General features: G+C 36.8%; 1 protein-coding gene across 11 annotated transcripts in view; it reads right to left on the reverse strand.

Annotated features, from left to right (window-relative positions):
* The window catches only part of COP1 (COP1 E3 ubiquitin ligase), a 277,450-nt gene that overhangs the window by 47,160 nt on the left and 202,618 nt on the right, over positions 1-27,672 (reverse strand). For all 11 annotated transcript variants that reach the window (XR_007458723.1, XM_049634009.1, XM_049634006.1 and 8 more), the window contains 3 exons: positions 11,885-12,002; positions 8,942-9,066; positions 7,672-7,832 (listed from right to left, as the gene is read on the reverse strand). Coding sequence is in view for 10 of the 11 variants with exons in the window: in XM_049634009.1 (XP_049489966.1) it covers positions 7,672-7,832; positions 8,942-9,066; positions 11,885-12,002 (404 nt within the window). In the remaining variant the exon portion in view is untranslated. The remainder of the gene's footprint in view (positions 1-7,671; positions 7,833-8,941; positions 9,067-11,884; positions 12,003-27,672) is intronic.

The following is a 27,672-nucleotide window of genomic DNA, read 5'->3' on the forward strand; positions in this document are numbered from 1 at the left end:
AAACAGAAATTTAATCTGCAGTAAACCATCTCAAATTTTTATAAGACTGAGATACTGGGGCACTTGGGTGGCTCAGTTAAGTGTATGACTTGGCTCAGGTCATGATCTTGCAGTTCGTGAGTTCCAGCCCCGCATCGGGCTCTGTGCTGACAGCTCAGAGCCTGGAGCCTGCTTCAGAATCTGTCTCTCCCTCTCTCTCTGCCCCTCCCCTGCTCGCATGCTGACTTTCTTTTTCTTTCTCTCTCTCAAAAATAAAAACGTTAAAAAAAATTACAGAAAAAAAAATAAAATAAAAAGACTGAGATACTGTCCTAAAAGAATATATCTAATTTGTATTTATGCCTTTCCCTCTATCCTCATTGTTAATTTCAATCCCCTCTCTATTACTAAATTACTGCCATAAATAACAGAAAAGCATGTGCAATTTTTGTATGATCTTAATTGAAGAGTTTTAGGTCATTTTAGTTCATACAGTAAATTGATGTACTACTTGTACTTGTCCAAAACGTAAAAATACTTTCAAAGTTCAACTATTTTGTAGGTGTCCTTAAATTGATCTCTTTCTTTTGATCAAAATCAGGCAGAATGGAATTAAGGCACAGAAAGACAATGAAATATTTGGCCTTGTTAGAGACAGGTATTTCATATTTTAAAAAAGTAAGTAATCTAGATGAGATTAAACATGGTATTATTTTATTACACCCCAAAGCAGCTCTCTGTATTTCATTACCTCCAATTTCTTCCTTTTTTTTCTAAAAACCATTCTCCAATCAAAAGACTATACATAGCTACTCTTTCTTTCTTTCTTTCTTTCTTTCTTTCTTTCTTTCTTTCTATTTTTGAGAGAAAGAGAGAGAGAGAGAGAGAGAGAGAGAGAGCGTGCGAGCGCACAGCAGAGGAGGGGCAGGGGACAGAGGATCTGAAGCACACTCTGTGTGCACAGCAGAGAGCCCGATGTGGGGCTCAAACTCATGAACCATGAAATCATGATCTGAATCGAAGGCAGACACCTCACCAGCTGAGTCACCCAGGCATCCCAATAACTACTCTAAGTCTTTGTTGATTCCTCCTCGTTGCTTCAATCACTGAACACTAAAGTGCCCTCCAAAATACGGTATTCACACTACTTCTAATCTCGAATTACACTCCCTTGTGGAGATACACCCAATTTCTTGGCTTAAACGTCATATGCTGACAGCTACCAATTTCTGTCTCTGGCCCCACAATCTGATGTGAACTCCAAACTTGGTATATTTACTTATATACCAAGTATATACCAGGTATATTTACCTTATATACTTATAAGGCAAATACATCTCACACTTAGCATTTCCACTTGGTATTTTTAGTAACTTAAACCCAGCAGTCTATTCTCCTCTAAGACACTTCCTCTGGTGGCCTTCTCCTCAATTACTGGCAACTCCACTCTTAAAGTTACTGGGGGGAAAAACAAAACTCAGTGTCATCCTACACTTTTCTCTTTCACTCTCCAAGTGCCATTTATTGGTTCCACATTCAAAATATGTACAGGATATGACTGCTTCTCATTAGCATACCACTATTTGACCTTACCTGGAATTGCCAACAGCCTTCCTGCCTCCACTCCTGACATCTCATAGTCTATTCTCTAGAATATAGCCAAACCATTTTTAAAAACGTTAAGTCAGATTGTATCATTCCTTTGCTCAAAATCTTACAATGGCTCCCAACTCACAACCGGTAAAAGCCAAAGTCCAGGCTTTGGTAAACAGTGCTCTGTTGAAATGGTTCTTCTTCACCACTCTGAAATGGACTGCTCCCCAGCCAGCTCACTGCAGTGAGGCAATGCTTGCCTTCTTTCTGTTCCCTGAACAGTCATCACTTTCTCAACTTCCAGGCCTCTGAACTGTTTACTCCACCTGAAATACTCTTCCACATTTAAATGTGGATTACATCTTCATGTCCTAGTCTTTGCTCTACTTCAGCTACTCAGGCAATTCTGTCGCCACCGCTGAGAACTACGACTCCCTCTCCCAGGCCTCTCTGACCCAGCCTCCCACTTGGTTTTTCTCCAAGTCATTCGTCACCTTCTAATATAATAACTTATTTATTTTGTTTTTTGTCTCCTCCGGCACATAAAATTTTAAGTCTCCTAAGAGGGCCAGAATTTCTCTTACAGTCTTGTTCAAATTTATCTTCCCTATCTAGAACTGTGACTGCACATAATAAATATCTGTTGAATAAATAAACAAGAGTCTCTCACACCTTCTGCCTCATCTAAAATAAGGAAACAAAGTTATTTTTTGTGCCTAATCAAGGTGGCTATTCTATAAAAATCAAACTTAAATCTGGACTGATAACGAAGTGAGTTACAGAACTTTTCTGGTCTAGGTAGCACACTTTAAGAACTTACTTAAAGGAGATTTTTCAAAATGCCGGCCCACATGAGGACAAGTATGCAGAGATGGCGGGGCTGTGCAAGTACCTGCAGGAGCTCACCGGAAGGATCTTCATTCTGAGACGGTTCTAACCTCAAGTACCTTCCCATCACTTTCCTGTATTACTCAACCTGACTTCAGAGAGGCACATTTATAGGAGGGAAGATGGCGGGGTAGGAGGACGCTGGGCTCACCTCGTCCTGCTGATCACTTAGATTCCACCCACATCTGCCTAAATAACCCAGAAAACTGCCAGAGACTAGCAGAACGGACTCTCCGGAGCCAAGTGTAGACAAGACGCCCACGGAAGAGGGTAGGAAGGGCACAGAGGCGGTGTGCGCTACACAGACTGGTGGGAGGGAGCCGGGGTGGTGGAGGGGCAGCCCGTCCGGCAAGACCGAACCCCCGAGTCTGACTTACAAAAGCAAAGGGGCCGGATTGCATGAGTTCTGACAGCCAGCAGGTCTTAACATCTGGAACATTATAAGTCAACAGCTCTGCTCGGAGAGCAGGAGGGCGAGAGGACACCGGGAGGAAGAGGTGTTGAGCCCCAGAAGACAGAGCTCAGCTCTGCAGAGAACAAAGGCGCAGGCCAGCGCCATCTCCCTCGCCCATCCCCCAGCCGAAACCCCAAAGGGAACCAGTTTCTGTCACGGAACTCACTTGTACCGCGCAAACACCCAACGCTGTGCTTCTGTGGATCCATCCCTCCGACGGGTCTGCCTCCCTCCTGGTGCCGCAGGGCCCCACCCAAAGCGGACCACCAAAGGCAAAGCGAGCTGAGTCTGCCCCTCCCGCCCCTGTGCACCTTGCGGATCCACCCCGGCTAATACGCCAGATCCCATCGAAGCAGCACCACAAGCCTGGCAGGGTGCAAGTAGCCCAGACGGGGCCACACCACTCCACAGTGAGTCCTGCCCCTGGGACAGGGGAAGATAAGGTACACACCAGTCTGACTGTGGCCCCAGAGGTGGGCTGGGGACAGACAGCAGGTCTGACTGTGGCCCCACCCACCAACACAAGTTACTCCAAACAGCACGGGGGAAGTGCCCCACAGTTCCGTGCCACCTCAGGAAGCACGCAAAATGATGAAACGGAAGAATTCTCCTCAAAAGAAACTCCAGGAAGTAGCGACAGCTAACGAATTGATCAAAAACGATTTAAGCAATATAACGGAACAAGAATTTAGAATAATAGTCATAAAATTAATCGCTGGGCTTGTAAAAAGTATAGAGGACAGCAGAGAATCTGTTGCTACAGAGATCAAGGGACTAAGAAATAGTCATGAGGAGCTTAAAAACGTTATAAATGAGGTGCAAAATAAAATGGAGGCGACCACAGCACGATTGAAGAGGCAGAGGAGAGAATAGGTAAATTAGAAGATAAAATTATAGAAAAAGAGGAAGCTGAGAAAAAGATAAAAAAATCCAGGAGTATGAGGGGAGAATTAGAGAACTAAGTGATGCAATCAAACGGAACAATATCTGTATAATAGGAATTCCAGAAGAGGAAGAGAGAGAGAGAGAGGGGCTGAAGGTGTACTTGAACAAATCATAGCTGAGAACTTCCCTGATTTGGGGAAGGAAAAAGGCACTGAAATCCAAGAGGCACAGAGAACTCCCTTCAGATGTAACTTGAATCGATCTTCTGCACGACATGTCTAGTGAAACTGGCAAAATACAAGGATAAAGAGAAAATTTTGAAAGCAGCTAGGGATAAACAGGCTCTAACCTACAAAGGGAGACCCATAAGACTAGTGGCAGACCTATCTACTGAAACTTGGCAGGCCAGAAAGGGATAGCAGGAAATCTTCAATGTGATAAACCGAAAAAATATGCAGCCGAGAATCCTTTATCCAGCAAGTCCGTCATTCAGAATAGAAGGAGAGATAAATGTCTTCCCAAACAAACAAAAACTGAAGGAATTCATCACCACTAAACCAGCCCCACAAGAACTTACTTAAAGCTTATCCTATAAACTACAATATGCATCCTCCTCAGTCTAGCATTAATTAGCTTTTTCTTTTTTTTACCTCCTTCCCTGACAAGGCAAAGACCTGAGAACACCCTAATTACATTTACCCTTCTGCCTTATGTTATTACTGTCAAATATTTAATTCTATGTGCTTATTAGCTTTAATAACAAAGCATCATTGCTTTATATAGTCAATACGCATTTAGATTTACTGAGTATTACCACTTCTCTTCCTTTTCACCATTTCTATTCCTTCACCTTTTTCCATTTCTTTCTGCATCTCTGACCTTTAACTTTGTCTTCTGCATCTTTTCCTTCTGCCTTAAAAAGATCCTTTCAGGTTTTATTTAGTGTAAGTCTACTGGTAGCAAATTCTTCATATTTATTTATCTAAAAGTGTCTTTATTTTACTTGTGTCTGGAGAGATTTTCACTGAATTGAGAAATTGAGATTGGCAGGTATTTATTTCCCTTTACACAGTGAAGACCTGGTTCCACTACCTCTGGTTTCTATTGCTTAATGAGAAGTTGGTTGTCAGTCTAATTGTTGGTTTTTTGAAAAGAGTACTTTGTCTTATTTCAATAATCTCCCTTTGCATTTTATTTTCAACAGTTTTATTATGACATGTCAAAGTGTGACTGTCCAACACCAGCAGGGGTCACAGGATGAGACACAATTAGCTGTAGTCTTGCACTCGGTTAGTTAGTTTCACAGAGGTGTACGGGACAGGAAATTCAGCATGCACAACATCCCTCACTCATCAGGAGGCCAAGCAACTATTCACATGCATAGCTACTTCCATCTCTCTCGAACAACACACACAGAGCTCGCACGGCTGCCAAGGACAGTGAAGGCGCATGTGGTTCTGGACAGAGACTGCCTGGTTTCCTGCCAGTCTCATATCGTTCACTCTGGATAGATGTAAGGCCAATATTGCGCCAACTCACGGTTAAGTCCAGGTGCAATACTACAGATGGGGTTTCACAGTAAGTTTAAGAGACTAACCTATAGCAATAACATTCAATGTTTGTCTTAACTCCGCACATTTCCATCAAGTTACTATGACAAGACAGACCCAAGGTCAGATTTTCAGGCAGGCCTAAGTCTCTTCATGGTCCAAGTATAATATTAAATCTTTACTCACATTGTAGATTTATTCTTTAGGGCACAAGAGCTTATTGAATCTCTGCCTTGATGTCTTTCATCAATTTTATGAAGGTCTCAATGATAATCCTTTCTAATATTTGCTTAATTGCATTACTTCTTTTCTCCCCTTTGAGGTTTCTTATTGAATATTTTAAACTTACTTCATCCTCCACCTCTTTTCTGTATTTTTTTTTAATATTTGTCTCTCCATGCTTCCTTCTGTATATTTTCTCCTAGCTTACCTATAAAAGTTCATTGATTCTCAACTCTGTCTTATCTTCCCTATGATCCATCCACTGAGTTCTTAGTTTTGGTAATTATAATTTTTCACTTCTAGGATTTTCATTTTTAAAATAGTTTTTTTTTAGTTTCCAGTTAAAATTTTCAATCTTGTCTTTTTCCTTGTCAGCATGGTTATTTTCAAGCTATGTCTGACAATTCCAATATCCGGAGCTGCTGTGATTTTGTTTCCATTGTCCACTGCTTATGCTGAACTTATTCATATCGTCTTGCCTTTTCCTATGCATGTTTTTTACTGTGACCTAGTTAGTGTATCTGGGCTTTTGAAAAAAATAAAGTCCTTAGATGATCTTTTCTAGAAGATCCTCTTTCAAAGAGGATTTAATTTTAATTTAACTACCAATCCAGGATCACTTCAATTTAATTTCGGGACTGATATGATATGAAGTTGAGTTGCAATCACAGTGAGAGCTTATCTTCTAGTGGTTTACCCTAGACTATAGCCCTCTGAGGACCTGAACCACAGTGAGTTCACCCCCACAGTGGTGAATACTAGACTCCGATCCCTGTGCCCTTGTGAGGCTACTAGAAGTGCTCTCAGCCATTACAACAAGACTGGCAAAGGCTCCCAGAAGAAAAGCATACTCAAAAGCCAGGCTCACATTCCTAGGCCAGTAATTCTTTTCTATCTTGTTTACATGCCAATGCCTTCAAATAGGTTTCTGTTATTGTTTTTAAAATAAATATACTTGCTCCAACTTTTCTAGTTCTATTTGGGGGAAAGGTTAGTACAAATCACCTAGTGTGCCACTGCCAAGACTGGAAGTTGAGTCACACTAATTTTAAATACGATAGGAATGGAATATATCTAGTTAAAGTTAAACAGTACCTGAAACTTAGAATGTTTTTTAATTTTTTTCATGTTTATTTATTATTGAGAGACAGAGGGACACAGAGCATGAGCATGAAGGCACAGACACAGAATCCAAAGCAGGCTCCAGGCTGTGAGCAGTTTAGCACAGAGCCCGACGTGGGGCTTGAACTCACAAACCATGAGATCATGACCTGAGCCGAAGTCAAGACGCTTAACCGACTGAGCCACCCAAGCGCCCCAAAACTCAGAATTCTTAAAGTACCCATCAAGTAAGAAATTTTTTGATCAAAAGTAAAACTAACCAAGGAAGCACCTAAAGAGCTATTTTTTAATAAGATGACATTAGTGAGTGCTTACTGCTTATAAAAACCAAGATAATAAAACAATTATTTCTTCACATAACTTATGAGAATGTTTATACTTTAAAACGTGACAAGTTTGAGAATAGTTTGTTAATAAGTGACAAGTTTGAGAAAACTGGGTTTTTTGCAATCTAGAAATGTAACTTTCTTATTAAGGAATTAAATGTGTTTAAACATTCTTATATAAGTATATTTTCTAGACAGGAATTTTGCTATGAAATAGTATTTAATTAGGTGTACATATAGGGTACTCTCCTTTACCTACAGCAAGTTTTTTTCCTGCTAATATTAGGTTCAGCTCAATGTTTACTGAGTATATACTTCAAATGATCGTTAAGGAAAATGAGACACAGTGTGTACCTAGAAATTTCCAGTCTTCTAGAAGAGATATAAAGAGATAATGTGATAACACTAAAACAGAGGTATGTGCAAGATGCTATGGCTACACAGGAGAGACATTACATCAGTAGGACACTGTTCCATTGGTGACATATTTCAATTACTACCTAAAATGCCTGTTTCCTGTGATGATGCAATACTAAGCAAGGAAATGTGTTATCACATATCAATTTGTATTTTAAGCTAACAAAAATTCACATATGTATACATACAGTGTTACATGAGACATCAAGGTGAAAAAACTGATATGAAAACTTACCCCATCTGGCAATGCCCTCCAGCACACAGCACTAACAAATTCATTGGTATCATCTTCTTTTCGGTCTTTATCCAGAACACTTTTGACCGTATCAAACTTAAAAGTTAGCAAAGTCTTAGAAAGTCCTTTATAGTACAGGTAAAGAGAGTTGTTCTCGCTTCCTAAAAAAAAATTTTTAAGTAAATAGTTTTTTTAGAATGGGAGAACTCAGAATTCGGACATCACATTCATAAGGTGATTATTACTCAATGTTTAAGCTCAAAGACAAATCTTTCATGGTTGAATTTGGAAGATCAGAGCACAAAATTTCTTGGGAATCATGTGAGAAAAAGATTCATAGAGAAAAGCTACACTTTACTAATCTAAAGAAATAATAATTGTCAAATGATATATAACATTGGTAATTGTAAGGCTGAAATTACTGTAAAAACCCATTTATGATAGCAGAGGTCTAAAAAAGACCAGAGACTTATTATTATACCATGAATCTTAAATGATGTTTAGGAAGACTTCTAAGAGGAAAAAAGAAAGTTACAGCACTTACAAAGGCAGATTTTAACAACCTACAAAATTTATGTCCCATTCTCCAATAAAGATATTACTCTATTAGATAAGCAGTCTAGAAACCTATATTTTTGAGCAAGCTATCAAAGTAGAATAACTGCAAGAGATTTGTTCTGGAAGGGTTTAGATTATATACAACTTCACTAAATAAAAGTCAAGTCACTTGAAAGAATTCATGAAAGCTCATATATTTGGGCATTAGGTGCATGTAGCATCTTCACAAAACCTAAAGTGACTTCTTTTACTTCTGATTCCTATTTGTGTAAATTACAAAAGATAATAATAATAATAAATTACAAAAAACAAAAGCCCTAGAATAACAGATCAAGACGATCTAAAACTGCTTACTGAAGAGAGCACTCTATAGAGGAAAATGAATATCAAGCTTAAGACGGTATCTCTGAAATTAGGTCATTAGCAGAAATTAATATTTTCTTTTACATAATATCTACAGAAATTACTATGAAGAACAATTACAAAACATATTTAACGATTTCATGCTATTTCATGTGGACAGGGTTTGTGCTCAGTGAAGGAGGGAAGAACTAATGCTTCTTCCAGTACAATCTAAGAAGAATTCAATATGCTACTTTCTGAGCATACAGATCAATTCTTGACTTGGTACATAGCCTATATCTAGTGAATGCAATTTCAGTGACAAATGCCTGTTAAATAAAAAGTTCCAGGAAAAGACAGTTTTACGTACCACAAGCTATATAGTCGCCATTGGAAGCGAGGCCTACGAAGTTTTTTTCATTGATGTGACCCTTGAAAGAACGTAGACAGTATGGTTTCCCTACATTCCACAGTTTTAGTTGGCTGTCTGTTGAGCTGAGGTAAACACAAAAAAATTAGAATGCATTTAAGATTTCATGGTCTGAAACTCATCATTACTAATTAGAGGCAATCCAGTTTGGTTGTTTAGAATGCAGATTTTGGAGCCAGATTTTCTGAGTTACAATGCTCAATATATACGATTAATTTGTTTTTGAACTTGGGAAAGTTACATAACCTCTTTGGCCTCAGTTTAGTTCATTAGTTATGTGAAATACAGTGATTCCTACATTATTGAATTAGATGAATTCTATCAGATGTGAAAAGTAAATTCATTTCAAAGGCTTTCAGCAGTCCCTGGGCATGTAGGAAGTGCTTACTAATAAATATCATCAATACCATCATACCACAATCATCAAATAACAAAGTTCCACTGGGAATTGTGCTTAATTTTAGGGATACAATCTGTGCCACTTGGTTTACTGCTGAACTGTATTGGTGCTGTATTGGTATCCTAAATTTAAACTACTTTGACAGTTAGTTGTACCTAAGGGGTGCAATAGTATGAATAACTGGGATAGTCTATATAAAGTAATTCATTTACTGAAATTATATACAAATGCAGTTATTTACCAAAAAATAATCGCATATAAAAATCACTGGTGGGGCACCTGGGTGGCTCAGTCGGTTAAGTGTCTGACTTTGGTCCAGGTCGTGATCTCATAGTTTGTGAGTTTGAGCCCCACATCGGGCTCTGTGACAGCTCAGAGCCTGGAGCCTACTTTGGATTCTGTGTCTCCCTTGCTCTCTGCTCCTCCCCACCTGCACTCTGTGTCTCTCAAAAATAAATAAACATTAAACAAATTAAAAAAAAAAAAAAAAAAAGATCGCTGGTAATCCTATCATACAGAGACCTATCATACAGTCTTAGAACTTGAATAAAATACCATGTTTTTTCTCTTTCTGTAACACAAATCCAATCATACCATACACATTATGTTTTAAATTGCTTATCCCTCATTCAAGAATTTGCTTTATAATTTTTCTGTAAAATAAATACACTTTGATATCTGTTAATGACTACATAATAAATCATGTTTTCTCTTACTGTAACATTCACAGAATAGGGCACCATGCTGAAAGTTTTACATTTATTACTTCATTTAAGGACACACAATGTAATTTCTGTAATTAGCTCCATTTTAGAGATGAGACAACTGAGAATGAGAAGGCTAAGGATGTTTTCAAGATACCATACATAGCTAGTAAACAACAGAGCCAAGATAGAAACTGTCTTATTGCAGAAGCCAAACTCCGGCTCTTTAAATACTCCTCTATTGCTTCTCATCATTTTTTCAATAGAAATTTATATTGTTTTAAATGTGGTTTTTTGCTCGATAATGTTGCATTAAATATTTCTTTATGTGTATATATATTTTTATTGGCCAAGAATTCAGAGGTTGCAGCAATATGTATATTTTAGTATTACTTTTTAATATTTCCAAACACACTTGTGGATAAACTTATTCTAAAAACTTCTAAACCCTAAATATGTTCAAGAAAAAAAAATCAGGACTTATAAAACCTAAGAAGGACAAGAGATTGGTGAAAATTACAAACAACAAATCCACATTAATTAGGTCGACTAAAACTTCCCAATTTAGACAAATAAGATACATGTATTTCAGTTAGCTGAAATCCAACTCATTTAACACTTATAAATCAAAACTGAAGAAAAATACTTCTGCCATTAATATAATGTACTATCCACATTTGAACCTGAATAAAACTTTAGTTATTTACTGCCCATTACTACTCCTAAAGATGGGATATATTTTGACTGGTTAACACTAACTTAGGTTTGTGAACGAATTACCCTACGTTACTGTCCCTTAAAACTCAGTTCTCACTTTTTCCCCCTTGTTTGTAACTCTGTTCAAATTACCTTGCTAAATCAACTCAAATTACCAACTTCTTACCAAGAGTAACTAGTATAGAGGTAGATGAGGAGGGAGGTACCAATGTGTAATACCAAGGCACTGTCATTAATAAACTCCTAAGATTAAAAATTAGAAAGCAAGGGGAAAAAAACCTAACTGAAAAGAAGAAAACAAGGTGTCAGTAAGCATGAAAAGAAATAATAGATATGAAAAAGAGAAATTAAGAAAGTATTACTAGGCTAATATAAAATAAAGAGAGATATGCAATGGATAACAGAAAGAAGGTGCTGCCTTTGTTAGAAGAGATTTCTCAGTGATATTTTAGCAACTGAGATTTACTTATCTGATTGACCTCTTGTTAACCTTCAAACAAAATAAAAGCTTACATTATAATTCTCTATTGCAGAAGGCTTCTCAAAGGATATTTGTCAAATGTAAGCAGCCATACTTAAGTTACTTTCAAAACACATTTAAAACTCACCATGAAACCATAGGGACATCAAGTAATATAGAATCAACCAAATATTACTTAAAACCAAAAACAATACTACTGTACTGCAATGCAGATAAATATACAATAACATATTAATTGATGTTAATAAATAAAACGTTTCTCATTCTATCCCATCAACTTATGTTATTTTTCTCTTAAGGAGAAGTGGTGGCTGAAATTCAATCTGAAGTTCAAATGTTGAAAGGGGGGTTGCATTAAAAACTAACATCATCGGGATTTTATTCATAAATAGCCTATAAAAGTGAGCAATACAAACCAGAATATACATGTATTTTAATTCTACAATAAAAAAATCTACTATTTATGAAAAAGTGCATATAGCACAGTGTCGCTCTTTACAGATACCCACAGTGACATTATAAAACTGGCAAATGATGATAGAGCTCTGTGTTAAGTTCAACCTCAGAAGAGTAATACTCACGCAGAGACAATTTCCTCACCACTCACAAACTTTGCATAAGACACTGCTTTTCGGTGTCCTTTGAATACCATGATTGGCTGTTTAGTGTTACGAAGATCATAGTAGTGGACACAGTGATCTAAAACAAATAAAGTAAAACAAAAGAAAAAGAAAAATGTAGTAAATGGAGAATGGAAAGCAAAGCTAAACTTAGCTGCTTTTGGTGTCGTTCATCAAACTTTTTAGGAATAAACCAAACTTGTAACAGCAGTAAACTAGGTGCTATGACTCATTTTTAAAGACTAGGAAGATACAGTGGGTTTTCTGTTTTGGATCTAGGAAAATATGGTTGCATAAAACAGTATATACACATAAGCCAACATCAGCCTGACAGGGAGTTCCACTGTTATTTCCAGTGATCCTGGCTCTAGAATCAGAGTATTAAGGCTTCAAAGTAACTGAAAAATTTTTAAATGTATCCTCACATTTCAGATGACCTTATTTTAAAAAGATAATGTAACATTATAGGCTTCTGGTTAAAGATAATAATGCTATCTAATTTTATTTCTCACATTTGCTTTTGAGAAAATACTTTACTGAGACACATTTTACACGTAATAAAACCAACTCACTGTAAGTATACAGGTCAATGATTTTTAGTAACTTTACCCAGTGGTGTGAGCATCTCCATAAATCAGTTTTAGAACATCTTCCTCATCCTAGTAAGATCCCTCATGCCCATTTATCACCCATTGCCCTCGGCAATCAGTATTATCTAACTTTCTCTAAAAATTTATCTTTTCTGGATATTCTATACACATGGAGTCCTACGATACACGGCTTCTATGTATGGCTTCTTACGCTTCATATAATGTTCTTGAAGTTCATCCATGTTTTAACGTATGTCAACAGTTCATTCCTTTTTTTTTTTTTTTTGATCATTATTTTTGAATGAGAGCAAGACTGCGTTAGCAGGGAAGGGGCAGAGAGAGAGAGCGGGAGACAGAGAATCCCAAGCAAGTTCCACACTGTCAGCACAGAGCCCAATGTGGGGCTTGAACTCACAATTGACAGATCATGACTTGGGCTAAAACCAAGAGTTGGACCCTTTAACTGACTGAGCCACCGAGCCACCCAGGCGTCCCAACAATTCATTCCTTTCTATTGCTGAATAGTATCCATTGTATGGATACACCACATTTTGTGTACCCACTCACCAGTTGAAGGATATTTGTTTCCACTTTTTGCCTATGGAAATTAATGCTGCTATGAACAATCACATTCAAGTCTTTGTGAGAACATGTATTTGGGTCCCATGTATATACCTAGAAGTGTAATTACTGTGCCACATGACAGTTTTATGTTTTTTTAAGAAACTAACAAACTGTTGACTTTACCATGTTACATTCATAGAACCAACATATGACGGTTTCTTTACATGAGTTCTTTGAAAATTCTGGATACAACTTTTATAAGACAAAAGTTTTGACAAATATTTTCAACCACTCTGTTGCTTGCCTTTTTAATGTTCTTAACAGTGTACTTTGAAGCACAGAAACTGAATTTTGGTAAGGGCCGATTTATCTATTTTTTTTTTCTTATAAATCCATAAAACACTTTAATCCAAGGTCTTAAAGATTTTCCCTCCATTTTTTCCTTTTTTTTAAGTTTATTTAACTCTAAAAGAGAGGGCAAGAGCCTGAGTAGGGGAGAGGCAGAGAATCCCAAGCAGACTTGCCACTAGCAGCGCGAAGCACGACGCGGGGCTCGAACCGACGAACCACAGTATCATGACCTGAGCTAAATAAAGAGTCAGGCATTTAACAGACTGAGCAACTCAGGAGCCCCTCTATTTTTTTTCCTAAGTTTGTTTTAGGTCTTACATGTATGGTTTTTTTCTTTTTTTAAGTTTATTTTTCTGTATGGTATGAAGGAGAAGTCAAAGTTCATCATTTTGCATGTGGATGGAGATGCATCCAGTTGTCCCTGCATGATCTGAAAACAAACTTCTCTAATGAACTACTTTAATACCCTTGTTGAAAATGAACTGACATCTGGATTCATAATTCTAATCAACTGATCTACATATATGTTACCTTCTGCCAGCACAACAAAGTCTTGTATAACTGTAGCCTTTATTTAAAAATTTTTAAATATTTTATTTTTGAGAGAGAGAGAGAGAGAGAGAGAGAGAGAGACCGAGCATGAGTAGGGGAGGGGCACAGAGAGAGGGAGACACAGAATTCAAAGCAGGCGCCAGGCTCCAAGCTGTCAGCACAGAGCCTGACGCAGGGTTTGAACCCACAAACTGTGAGATCATGACCTGAGCTGAAATCGTACGCTTAACCGACTAAGCCACTCAGATGCCCTGTTTTTTGTGTTTAAGATTAAAAAAAAAAAAAATCTTTTTAATTTTATTCTCTGTGTGTGTGTGTGTGTGTGTGTGAGAGAGAGAGAGAGAGAGAGAGAGAGAGAGAGAGAGAGAGGCGCGCAGGCATACACATGTAAGCCAGGGAGGGGCAGAGAGAAGAAGAAAGAAATCCCAAGCAGGCTCCACACTGTCAGCACAGAGAGCAACACGGGTCTCGAACCCATGAACTAAGAGATGATGACCTGAGCTGAAACCAAGAATGGGACACTTAACTGACTGAGCTACCCAGGCACCCCTAGGAATTTATTTATTTTTATTTATTTACTCATTTATTTTTTTTAAATTTGCATCCAAGTTAGTTAGCATACAGCACAATGATTTCAAGAGTAGAATCCAGTAACTCATCCCCTTCATATAACACCCAGTGCTCATCCCTACAAGTGTCTTCCTTAATGCCCCCTTGCCCATTTAGCCCACCCCCTACCCACAACCCCTCCAGCAACCCTGTTTGTTTTCTATATTGAAGAGTCTCTTATGTTTTGTCCCCTTCCCTGTTTTTCTATTATTTTTACTTCCCTTCCCTTGTGTTCACCTGTTTTGTACCTTAAATTCTACATGAGTGGAATCATATGATATGTCTTTCTCTGACTAATTTCACTTAGCGTAAGACCCCCTAGTTCCATCCATGTAGTTGCAAATGGCAAGATTTCATTCTTTTTAATTGCCAAGTAGTACTCCATCATATACATATACCACATCTTCTTTATCCATTCATCCGTCGATGGACATTTGGGCTCTTTCCATACTCTGGCTATTGTTGATAGCGCTGCTATAAACATTGGGGTGCATGTGTCCTTTCGAAACAGCACACGTGTATCCCTTAGATAAATACCTACTAGTGCAATTGCTGGGTTGTAGGGTAGTTCTATTTTTAATTTTTTGAGGAATCTCCCTACTGTCTTCCAGAGTGGCTACACCAGTTTGCACTCCCACCAACAGTGCAAAAGAGTTCCGCTCTCTCCGCATCCTTGTCAACATGTGTTATTACCCGAGTTGTTAATTTTAGCCATTCTGCCAGGTGTGAGATGGTATCTTATTGTGGCTTTGATTTGTATTTCCCTGATGATAAGTGACATCGAGCATTTTTTTTTCATGTATCTGTTAGCCATGTGGATGTTTCTTTGGAAAAGTGTCTATTCATGTCTTTTGCCCATTTCTTGGATTATTTGTTTTTTGGGTATTGAGTTTGATAAGTTCTTTATAGATTTTGGATACTAACCCTTTATCTGTTATGTCATTTGCAACTATCTTCTCCCATTCTGTCGGTTGCCTGTTAGTTTTGCTGATTGTTTCCTTCGCTGTGCAGAAGCTTTTTATTTTGAGAGGTCCCAATAGTTCACTTTTGCTTTTATTTCCCTTGCCTCTGGAGACGTGTTGAGTAAGAATTTGCTGTGGTCGAAGTCAAAGAGGCTTTTGCCTGCTTTCTCCTCTAGGATTTTGATGGCTTCCTGCCTTACATTTAGGTCTTTCATCCAATTTGAGTTTATTTTTGTGTATGGTATAAAAAAGTGATCCAGGTGCATTCTTCTGCATGTCGCTATCCATTTTTCCCAACACCATTTGCTAAAGAGACTGTCTTTTTTCCATTGGATATTCTTTCCTGCTTTGTCAAAGATTAGTTGGCCATATGTTTGTGGGTCCATTTCTGGGTTCTCTATTCTGTTCCATTGATCTATGTGTCTGTTTTTGAAACAGTACCATATTGTCTTGATGACTACAGTTTTGTTATACATCTTGAAGTCCAGAATTGTGATGCCTTCAGCTTTGGTTTTCTTTTTCAGTATTGCTTTGGCTATTTGGGGTCTTTTCTGGATCCACAAAAAACTTAACACTGTTTGTTCTAGCTCTCGAAGATTTTGTTTTTACATAATTTCTACACTCAATGTGGGACTCGAATTTACAACACCAAGATCAAGAGTCTCATTCCTGACTGAGCCAGCCAGATGCTCCATAACTGCAGCTTTAGAATTCTGAAATTCAGTAGAAACGGTCCTCCAACTTTGTTCTTTTATAAAATTTTCCTGGTAATTTCTGTCCTTTAGCATTTCCATATAAATTTTTGGATCAGTTTATCATTTCTTGGGGAAAAAAACCTGCTGGAAGTTTTATAGTGACTGAGTTGAATCTATAGGTCAATTTCAGGAGAATTACCATCTTAACAATATTAATGCATCCAATCTATGGACACAATGCATCTGCATTTATTTATCTTAATTTCCCTCAGCAGACTTTTGTAATGTTCAGTGTATAAGACTTGCACTGACTTTATTAAATTTATTCCTTAAGTATTTTATTCTTTTTGATGTTATTCTGAACAGAATCATGTTGTTATTTTTGGATTGTATATTGTTCATGCACAGAAAGACTATTTTTTATACTGATATTTTATTCTGTGGCCCAGCTAACAATTATCAGTTCTAATCCTTTTTCTTTTTCTTTTTTTTTAAGATTCCTCAAAATTTTCTACATATGGGATGATGTCACTGCAAATAAAGACAGTTTAATGTTTTCTTTCAGATCAGGACATCTTTTATTTCCATTTCTTCCCTGGCAATATTAGCTAGAATCTCCAGTACAGTGTTGAACCACAAAGGCAAAAAGTGAAATCCTTGCCTCGTTCCTAATTGTAGGGGAAAGTATTCAGTCTTTCACTAGTAACTATGACTTTCACTTGTGGTTCTTCACAGAAACCCTCTGTCAGATTGACAAAGTTTCCCGCTATTTGTTTAAGAGTTTTAATTATCAATGGGTATAGAATTTTGTCAAATGCCTTTTCTGTCTTTATTGGGATGATTGTGTGGTTTTAGCTCTTTATTCTATTAATATAGTCTATTACATTAATTGATTTTGGGATGTTGAATAAATCTGGTACTCCTGGGATAAATCTCACACTGACATAGTGTATATAATCTTTTAAATATGCCATTGAATTTGGTTTGCACGTATTTCATTCGGGGAATTTGCATGTGTGTTCTTGAAGAATATTGGTCTGTTTTTCTATTCGTGTGTATTTTGGGCTTCTGGTTTTGAAAAGTCTTCAGGGAACAACTTGTGAAGTACTAGTGTAATTTCTTACCATTTGATAAAATTTACAAGTGAAGTGATCTGGGTCTCTGCTTTTCTTTGCAGGAAGGTTATTAGTTACTAATTCAATTTCTTTCCTTTTCATACGTCTATTCAAATTTTCTACTGCCTCTAAGCCAATTTTCATAATATGTGATGTTCTAGAATATTTTCACTTCATCTATGTTATTAACTTGGCATACAGTTATTCCTAGTATTCTGCTGTAAACCTTTTACTATCTGAGAGGTCAGCGGTAATCTCCCTTCTTTAAATCTTAATTTTAGTGACCTTTTTTTCTTAGTCTACCTAAAGGTTTGCCAATTTTGTGTTGCTCTTTTCAAACAACCAATTTTTACTCATTTACTCTACTTTTTTTCCTGTTTACTATTTCATTATTTCCACCCTATAATTTTCTTCCTTCTGCTCATCTTTGGCTTGGTTTGCTATTTTATTCTAGATTTTTATGGTGAGAGCTTAGATTATTAACATCTTTCTCATTTTTAATATAAACACTTGAAGACGGACATTTCGTCTAAGCACTGCTTCAGCCACTAGCACAGATTATGATGTATGTTTTCATTTTCATATACATTCACTTCAAAATACTTTCTAATTTCCCTCACAAGTTCTTCTTTGACTGAAGGGTTATTCAGAAATCTCCAAATATTTGTGGATTTCCCAAATTAACTACTAAGGTCGATTTCTAATTAAATTCCATTTTAGCCAGAGAACATGATTTGGACTATTTTGAATTTATATGAAATTTACAATTTATTCACATTTATTATATGACCTCATATGTGATCTATCCTGGAGAACGGTCCATGTTTGCTCGAAAAGAATGTACAACTCATTCTGTTGTTGAGTGGAACGAGTTACACGTGGGACTGTCAGGTCACGCTGCTACTGCCATGCAAGTATTCCGCGTACCAGCTGCTTTTCTGTCCAGTTGTTTCATTATTGACAGTAGAGTCCTTAAGTCTCCAACTACTTTTGGTGAATCGTCTATTTCTCCCTCTAATTCTACAAATTACAGTTTCATGCATTTCAAAATAGTTTGTGAATATCTGTATTTATAATTGTTGTATCTTGCTGAATTAATCCTTTTATCATTATACAATGGCTTTCTTTGTTTCCAGCACCAATTTTTACTTACAGTCTGTTTTGTCTGATTTAAATACAGCCATCTCAGCTTCTTCTTGGTTACCATTTGCATGCTACATCTTTTTTTATCTTTTTACTTTCAATGTGTCTGTCTTTGAATCTAAAGTGTATCTTATAGACGGTACACAGTTGGTTCCCGTATTTTTTTTCATCCATTCTGCCAATCTCTGTAGGATGGAGTGTTTAATCCACTTACATTTAACATAATTATTTATATTATAAGATTCATACCTGCAATTGTACTTTTTGTTTCTCCTACATCTTTTTTGTTTCTACATTTCGCCCCTGGCCTTTTTTGTGTTAAAGAGCTGTTCTCCAGGATAACACTTGTGTTCCTCTGTTGCTGTTTTTTTATTATATTTCTTAGAAGCTATTTTCATTGTGGTTTTCTGGGGATTATAGATTATAATTAGCATGTGAATTTAAGAAAATTTACTTCAGATCATCATTAATTAATTTTAATATTATGGGGAAATTTTGCTCAAATATAGCTCTTCCCCTCACTTTTCCACCCCATCCTCTGAGCTATATGGACATACATACTACATCGTTTTAGGGTACAAGCCCACGAACACAATTTTAGAACTCCTGTTTTACTCAGTTGTCTTTTAAATCAGTCAGAATTGTTACCAAAAATACATTTTAAACTATCTTCACCTAGTGTTTTTTATTACTCTATATGGATTTTCATTTCTACCTCATATCCTTTCCTTTCAGCCTGAAGGCCTGTCTGTGGTGTGTCCTGAACGGTAGGCATGCTAGAAAAGAACTTGCTCAGTTTATGTTTATCTCTGAATGTCTTAAATTCTTTATTTTTTTCATGGATTTGTTTGCTGGATATTAAATTCTTTTGACAATCTTGCTTTCAGCATTTAGAATATATTACACTGCCTTCTAGCTTTCATGGTTTCTGATGAGAAACTGCTAATCTTACTGAGGATCTCTTTTATGTGAATTGCTTTTCTGTCGCTGTTTTCCAAGATTCTCTCCCTACCTTTGGCTTTCAATAGTTTGAACTTGAGGTGTTTAGGTATGCATGTCATTGAGTTTATCCTACATTGAGCTCACTGAGCCTCATGGGTGTGTAAACTGATGTTTTTCATACAGTTTAGGAAGATTTTGGCCACTTTTTTCCTTAAATATTTTTCCATCCCTTTCTCTATTCCCTTATTTTCTGAGAGTCTGTTTATGTTGGCATGCTTAACGGTGTCTCGCAGGTTTCCAATCCTCTATTCATTTTTCTCCATTCTTAGACTGGATAATCACTACTGACCTAACTCCAAGTTCACTGATTCTTCTGCCAGATCAAATTTGCTTAGGAGTCCCTCTAGTGAATTTTTCATTTCTGTTATTATACTTTTCAACTACAGTATTTCTATTTGTTTTTTTTTCTATTTTTCTTAATACTCTCTATTTGGTGAGATATATTTTTTAAATTTCTCTTTCATTCCTTAATTGTGGTTTAATTCATTGAATACTTTTATTAACAGCTGCTTGCAAGTCTCTAAGTGAAAGCCCAACATCTGTGATAGTTTCTACTAACTTTTCCTGTTTTGTATATGCCATAGTTTTTTGGGTTTTTTTTGGTAAAAAGTAGACATTTTAAATAATAAAATATAACTCTGGAATCAGTTCCTATCTCCCTCTCCTGGGACTTTTGTTGTTGGTGTTGTTGCCACGTATTGGTCTAGAGACTTTTGCAGAAGTGACTCTAGTCTGTAAATCCATGCTGTATGGAACCACTTAAGTCTCACTTGGTTCCTTTTGTTTGTTTGTTTTAATGTTTATTTAATTTTGAGAGAGAGAGAGAGAACGAGAGAGCATGAGTGGGGGAGGAGCAGAGAGAGAGGGAGACATAGAATCTAAAGTAGGCTCCAGGCTCTGAGCTGTCAGCACAGAGCCCGACACAGGGCTGGAACTCACAAGCTGTGAGATCATGACCTGAGCCAAAGTCGGACGTTTAATCAACTGAGCCACCCAAGCACCCCAAACTTGGTTTCCTTTTTCAAAAAAAAAATTTTTTTTTTAACCTAGCTGAGTGAAAGTTGTTCTTAGGTCAGTATCACTGAGTAGTCACAAAATTTTCTTAAATGTTTTGAGCTAGTACATCTACTACCCTTTGCCAAGGGCACCTGTGTATTAGGGCATCCTTTCAAAGCTCAGGCAACTTACAAATCTCTGTTGGTCTTCACAGGTAAGCAACTGGAGCCCTCTCCAATTTTTCCTGGATAATTACACTGCCCTGACAACCATTCTACATCCCAGGAACACATTAGAGCTTTTTCAAAAGCCCCTGTGGCTGTTTTGTTGCCCACATCTTCCTTTTAAATTTCTGACTCAACTGTTTGCCCCATTTGGTATCACAGCTTAGACAACTGTGATACTACGTCTGAGTGTTTTCAACAAGACCTTGGGTATAAGTCTATTCCCACGGAGCCTCTGAGTCAGGTCAAACAGAAAAACATCCCGTGAATGTGGCTCTCTCCAGTGAGTTCTAAGTCAGGTCAGATAGTGGGGCTTTCTGAGAAGCTCCTGAACCAATTTTTTCCCAATACTGACTACAAGGCTGCTTGGTTTCAAGGATTATATACCACAGAGTTAGCTCATTTTTTATACATTTGCCTGTATTTCTGTTGCTTATATGGAAGCGTATTCCTACATTTTGTTTTCTGTTTACTATTGTAATTGCATTAAGTAATCACCTCAAATGACAGCAATCAGCTTATACTGTGGAGGTATAAATGCTGCAATCTGGCAAGTGCTAAAGTAAAAATGGGGGAAAGAGTCCTGTTTCAAGTGTTGTGCTCAGGTTAAATGTATCAGTTACAAAGATTAAACTTCTCTTTTGCACTAATAATTCAAAATGGAAAAACATTTCTATAAAATAAGGCTTTGACTTCTGGTTACCTTATCAATTGAAAATAATCTGATATTATAAAAATAGCACAGTACAGTATAAAAATACTATCTTATTTTCAGGTTACTAAAAAACAAAAGGAGTAGGTAATATATTAAAAATGTAGGGATATAAGTAAAGGTTAAATTATCTCACTGTGTACTGCAAAAAGACTGTACAGTAGCTGGGTAAGAAAAGTAGTGTAGAGACTAAGTATAAAACGGGCAATGTTCCTACAGACTTGGCAATCTCAAAAGAAACTGTGCTACAATACTCAGAACCAGCTATGTGCAGTGGTGATTTATTTTCAGCAAAACATATACTACTGCAAAAAAAAAACCACCATATACTACTCCATCAATTATTGTTATTATGTCATCATGCTGCTATTGTCTTTTTTCAGTTTTATATTTTTACTGTACTTAACTAGTATTTGATTTGACTATAAGTTGCTTAAGAGCTAGGAACATAAGAAAGTGATCCGTAGTTTTATACTTGTACATACACTTTAGTAACATTATGATAAAAATAGTTTATATCAGAGGGGAGAAGTCCTCAGTAATTTTCTTTTACAAAGCGAAATCCTTTCTGAAGTGTCACCGTAAGTTTTAAAAATATTCTTAATAATTTCAGGATTTAGTATATGATCACATTTCTATGTCTTTTATTTCCCCCAAACTTATTTTGAAAATTTTCAAACCTGCAGAAAAGATGGAAGAGCGATAAACTGAACAACTTTGTACTTTTCAATCTAGACTCACCAAATGTCAATATTGTTACCTTATTTGCTTTATCCTTTCCTCTACAAATAAACAGACTCTTTTTCTTCCCCATGAACCATTTGTTAAATAAGTTTCAAACATCAGGATATTTTACCTATAAAAACATCAGCACCTACCTTCTACAAACAAGAAGGATTTCGACAATACCATTATGTCATATTCAAGAAAGACTGATAAGAATACAATTTAATACATTCTATATTCAAATATCCCAGCTGTTTTAAAGAAACAAAATCCCGAGTAGCTACTTATTTATTTAATTTTGTTCAGGGGTCACTCACTATATTCAATTTCTATGCCTCTTTGTTGTTTTCTGTATAACAACTTCCTAACACTGTTATTTTTGAGCATCTCAGATAGTTGTTTTGCAGACAGTTCCACATTCTGAATATTTTCTCACCATTATGTTCATGTTAAATATTTTTGACAAGAATACTATAAAGATTATGTTCCTTCCTACTGCATCACATGGCATATAATGTTTGTACCAACGGTGTGGCAAAATTTGATTTCTCAGTTAAATGCCCCCATGGCCTTGTCAATGTAAAGAAAATTTGTTTCTTTTATTTGAACCAAATTATGCTACATACACAACCATTAAGAGGAATACCAACAGAGAATAATTTCCAGTAAAATTAGTAATTTTCCTGTAGGGATACCACAAATAAAGTGTTTCACTATTAACAAGGTAATCATTATTAATATGCTAAAATTATAGGGTGAAAATAATCTCTTTGGAATACTGTAAAAATATCTTATTGAACTTAATATTTAATGAAGAGTTCATTACCTTTACTAAAGTAACAATAAAACAACTGTAACTGAGAAGTTAAAGTTTTTAAGTGTAGTTTATGACACAGCCATGCTAGACCGTGTTCCAAAAAGGAAGCATACAAAGGAAACGGGTTCAGTCCATAAACAAAATGGCCAGTGAGAAATCAAACTCAATTTTAGAAATCTTGAATTCTATTTTCAGGTTTCCCAGATACTTGTGAGCTTATAAAACTTTTCAGTGTCCTAGCTTTTGGATGTCACCATGATGGGGCTGGGGTCAGAAAGTAAGCTGAAGAAATAAAGTTTTCCTTAGGCAGGGCAAATAACTTCTGAGTATTTTAAAATACGCAGGTCCAGGGGTGCTGGGCTGGCTCAGTCAGTAGAGTACATGACTACTGATCTCAGGGTTGTGAGTTTGAGCCCCATGGAGGGGGCAGAGTTTACTTAATTTTTTTTAAAAAAGTAAAAGAAAATGAAAATAAATACATAGGTCCACTAGTTACTGATATTTACTTCATATAGATAACATTACTGATTTTAAAAACAATAATTACATGATTTGTTACTGCCTTTAAGCCTTCACGGATATCCTAAAATACGATGTTAGAGATCTGAAAGAAAGCTAGTCTTTGGAAAGAGAAGGATCAAACAAGTATAAGTTACATAATACAAATGCATACGAAATACTGTGGAAGCATTTCTTCTTTTTTTTTTCTTTTTAAGTTTATTTTTGACAGAGACAGAGTGTGAGCATGAGCTGGGAAGGGGCAGAGATGGAGACACAGAATCCGAAGTAGGCTCCAGGCTCCAAGCTGTCAGCACAGAGCCTGACGTGGGGCCTGAACTCATGAACTGTGATATCATGACCTGTGCCAAAGTGGGACACTTAATCGACTGAGCCACCCAGGCGCCCCTGGAAGCATTTCTTTTTAACACCCACTCTGGATTGGTTGTTAGATCTTGTTCATCATTTGGGAAAGAATCAATCAGCAACTGTCATTGCTTATTCTTTACCAAATACAATCGGCTCGGGTTCCAGCCTAAATAAAACCTCAGACATAGAAAATTTAGCGCAGTATTAGTTAGCCTTTATGAAATACCCCTCTAATTCTTACCAATCTGCAAAAGATATACAAGTAATTGTGAGCAATATTGTCACAAAAATAGTAATTACTTATCTGTATATTAGATTAAGCCACAATCATCAAATAGTAGTTAAAAACAAACAAAAACAACTTTCAATTCCATATGTGAAACACTTGGAAGTCACTTTATCTTAATACCAAATAAAAGGTGAACAGATTAAAACACCAACAACTCTTTCCGGATTCCTAAGAGAGGCGACAGCTGTACTCGTTGAAGAGACAGGTCAATGAATGAATTAATGAATAAATGAATAAGCCCTGACTCGTGAGGGGAAACTGTCATAGAAAACAGTGTCTAGATAAAAATCTGATCTGTAACTGATGAACTGCTAGAGGCTCAGTGTGAACAAGTCTGAGAGTTAAAAACTCCAGAGAGACCCACTCATAGACGTCCTCCACAATTCTGTTAGATTTATTTCCCAGAGCTTGATCAAGTTCACAGAGTATCTTTGGAGTAGCAAAAATACTCCGTATGATGCTATAATGATGAATTCATGTCGTTATACATTTGTCCAAATCCATAGAATGGACAACACCAAGAAGGAAGCTTAAGCTAATCAATGGACTTTGGGTGATTATGATGTGTCATTGTGGGTTCAATAATGTTACAACTGTACCTCTCTGGAAAGGGATGTTGAGAATGAGGGAAGGTATGCATGCGTGGGAGTAGGAGATATATGGGGAAATGTCTGCATCTTCCTCTCAATTTGCTGTGAACCTTAAACTGCTCTAAAAAAAAAAAATAGTATTTTTTAAGAAGTCTCAGTTATATATATTTTCCCTAAACACTGGTTTAAAAAAATCTCAGTTATAAAAAAAAAGTAGCAGAAACATTTATATGGAAGTCCTCCTTTGCCTAACTTATTTGAAACCCCAAGATACAAAATAGATTAAAGTACAGCTGCTCTGATTACAGCCCAAGTAGGAATAGGAACCCTTTTTATACTAAGCCTCTTTTCTCCCTATCTGCCTGGCCTTCCTTTCCACCACTCGACTCCTGAAGAAACTCAAGAAATATAATTCAAGGGGCGCCTAGGTGGCTCAGTCTCTTGGTTTCAGCTCAGGTCATGATCTCACGGTTCCTGGGTTCAAGTCTGGCATCAGGCTCCGGGACAACAGTGTGGAGCCTGCCTCGGATTCTCTCTCTCTCCCTCTCTCTATGCCCTCCCACCTCTCAAAATAAACAAACTTAAAAATGAAAAAAAAAAAAAAATTAAAAAGAAAGAAGTAATTTGAAATGAAATTATTGTATTGATGAATATGAAAAAAAATATTTTTAGTTTTCCATACTGTTCTCCCCCCCCCCCCTCCAGGGAAGCAGTATATTAATGAATTCCAAAGCTCACGGGTAAACAAAAACTTCTACCCCTCCCCCCAAATCCAACTCAAAATATCAAAAATAATAGAAAAAAGGTTTAACATTTGTATTTATTTGAATTTATCTGAAAATATATACATAACATATTAGTTGTGGAATATAGTTTTATTATCTTACTGCAATAAAGATTAGAGGTAAACATAAACCACACAACCTAAAATATTCAGAGCATCTAAGATATTAAATAAGCACAAACTGTAGGCAAAAATTCCTGATCTCACAGTTTGTCTGCTTAGTTTCTATATAATAAAATGTGAGTTACTAGGGAAATTTAAAGACCTATTTTCCTCTTGGCAATATATTTTTTTTAATGTTTATTTATTTTTGAGACAGAGAGAGACAGAGCATGAACGGGGGAGGGTCAGAGAGAGAGAGAGAGGGAGACACAGAATCTGAAACAGGCTCCAGGCTCTGAGCTGTCAGCACAGCTTGAACCCACGAACCGCGAGATCATGACCTGAGCCAAAGTCGGACGCTTAACCGACTGAGCCATCCAGGCGCCCCATTGGCAATATTTTTAAAAGTCAGAATTTTATAAAGTCGTTCAAACATCAAAAATCTAAATCTAGAGGCAATGTCATCCAAATCTTGAAGTCTCAATTTTAGAAATGTAATATCTGGCATGTCCACACTAGAAACAAAGCGCTGAAATCCGTAACTCAAAATGCAGTACAAAATTATTTGCTCAACTTGGCCCCCGTTTGCTAAGTTTACACAGCCAAACTAAGCAGCTGCAAAAGTATCTGAACATTGATTTTGTGAGAATTAATTTGTTCAGTCTTCACTGATGAGCTTTACTTCAATCTCTTTTCACACACTTTTGCTTTACAAAGTCAAAAAGCAAATAATGCTAATAATGACTAATGAATATCAGAGACACTTAATTTTTTTTCATTACTAGAAAGGCATTATTAAAACAACTCCTGTCCATCACTCAGAGGCCAGGCTACGACAAAGCTTCTGGAGATTTCTCCATTTAGATAGGCGAATAGACAGGCAATTACAACATTCTAGGCAGGTCCACACCACCCTTTCCCTTCCCACTAACTCTTTGATATCTAGGTCCCTGAGGCCAGCAACTTTCTATCACTACCATTAATGAACCAGGCAATGTGACTTCAGCTCACATGCTCAGTTCTCTGGTTTTAATCCTCTGCTCTTTCTAACCCTTTGTGATTTTAATACTTTATAAGCTCTGAATCTAAAATAATATTTTACATATTTTATCTAAAATGTTGACAGAGGATTTTCAGTTTATTTTGTCTATCATATTGTTAGAATCAGAACTCCCTTCTGAGTTATCTTATTACTTTCTTTGACGTAGCCATTTGAGGCAAGATTTCAAAATAAAAAACTGATTAACCCTCAACTCAGGTCAAGTAACTAATTTACTGGTGTGTTTCACAACTGTCCCTCCATTTCCAGGAGCACTTTCATCTGACCCAGGGTGCATAGAGATCTGTATTTTAAACAATGTGCCAGAATTATTAAGTCTTTGTATAGTAGTAATATAATAAATTAGTTTTTCAATCATACTCTTGCATGGAGTCTAAAATGGAGAATTTAAGTGTAAAAGATAATGCAGATTATCAAAATATATCCTATTATCTCAATAACAGTTCACAAGAAAGATTTATTTTTCTTTTACTGGACAGATCTGAGCCTTGTGTTTTCTAAATGCTGTTAAAACAGAGACTTAATATTTTAATGCTGTTATGCTCACTAGACAACAAAGCTTTCTTACTGGGACATATAAAAGGCCTACATCTACATTTCCAAATTCTTGTTTCACCAATTCAGAAATTTGTCAATATCTTTTTATTTTTTATTTGAGAGGGAAAGCACGCATGCGTGCGTGTGCATGCGCGCGTGCACGCACACACATGCATGTGAAGGGGGAGGGGCAGAGAGAAAGAGAGAGAGAGAGAGAGAGAGAAAGAGAGAAGGGGGGGGGGGAGGGAAGGAGGGAATCCCAAGCAGGTTCCGTGCTGTCAGCACAGAGCCCAACGCACAGCTCTATCCCACAAACCATGAGATCATGACATGAGCTGTAATCAAGAGTTAGATGCTTAACCAACTGAGTCACCCAGGCACCACTGTAAATGTCTTTAGTATAGTTACTACATCCCCAGGGGAAGGGAAAGGAGAAGGAGTAGACGTAAAACTGCTGAGGAA

The sequence above is a fragment of the Panthera uncia genome, chromosome F1 (assembly GCF_023721935.1).
Source record: "Panthera uncia isolate 11264 chromosome F1, Puncia_PCG_1.0, whole genome shotgun sequence".
NCBI classification, from domain to species: Eukaryota; Metazoa; Chordata; class Mammalia; order Carnivora; family Felidae; genus Panthera; species Panthera uncia.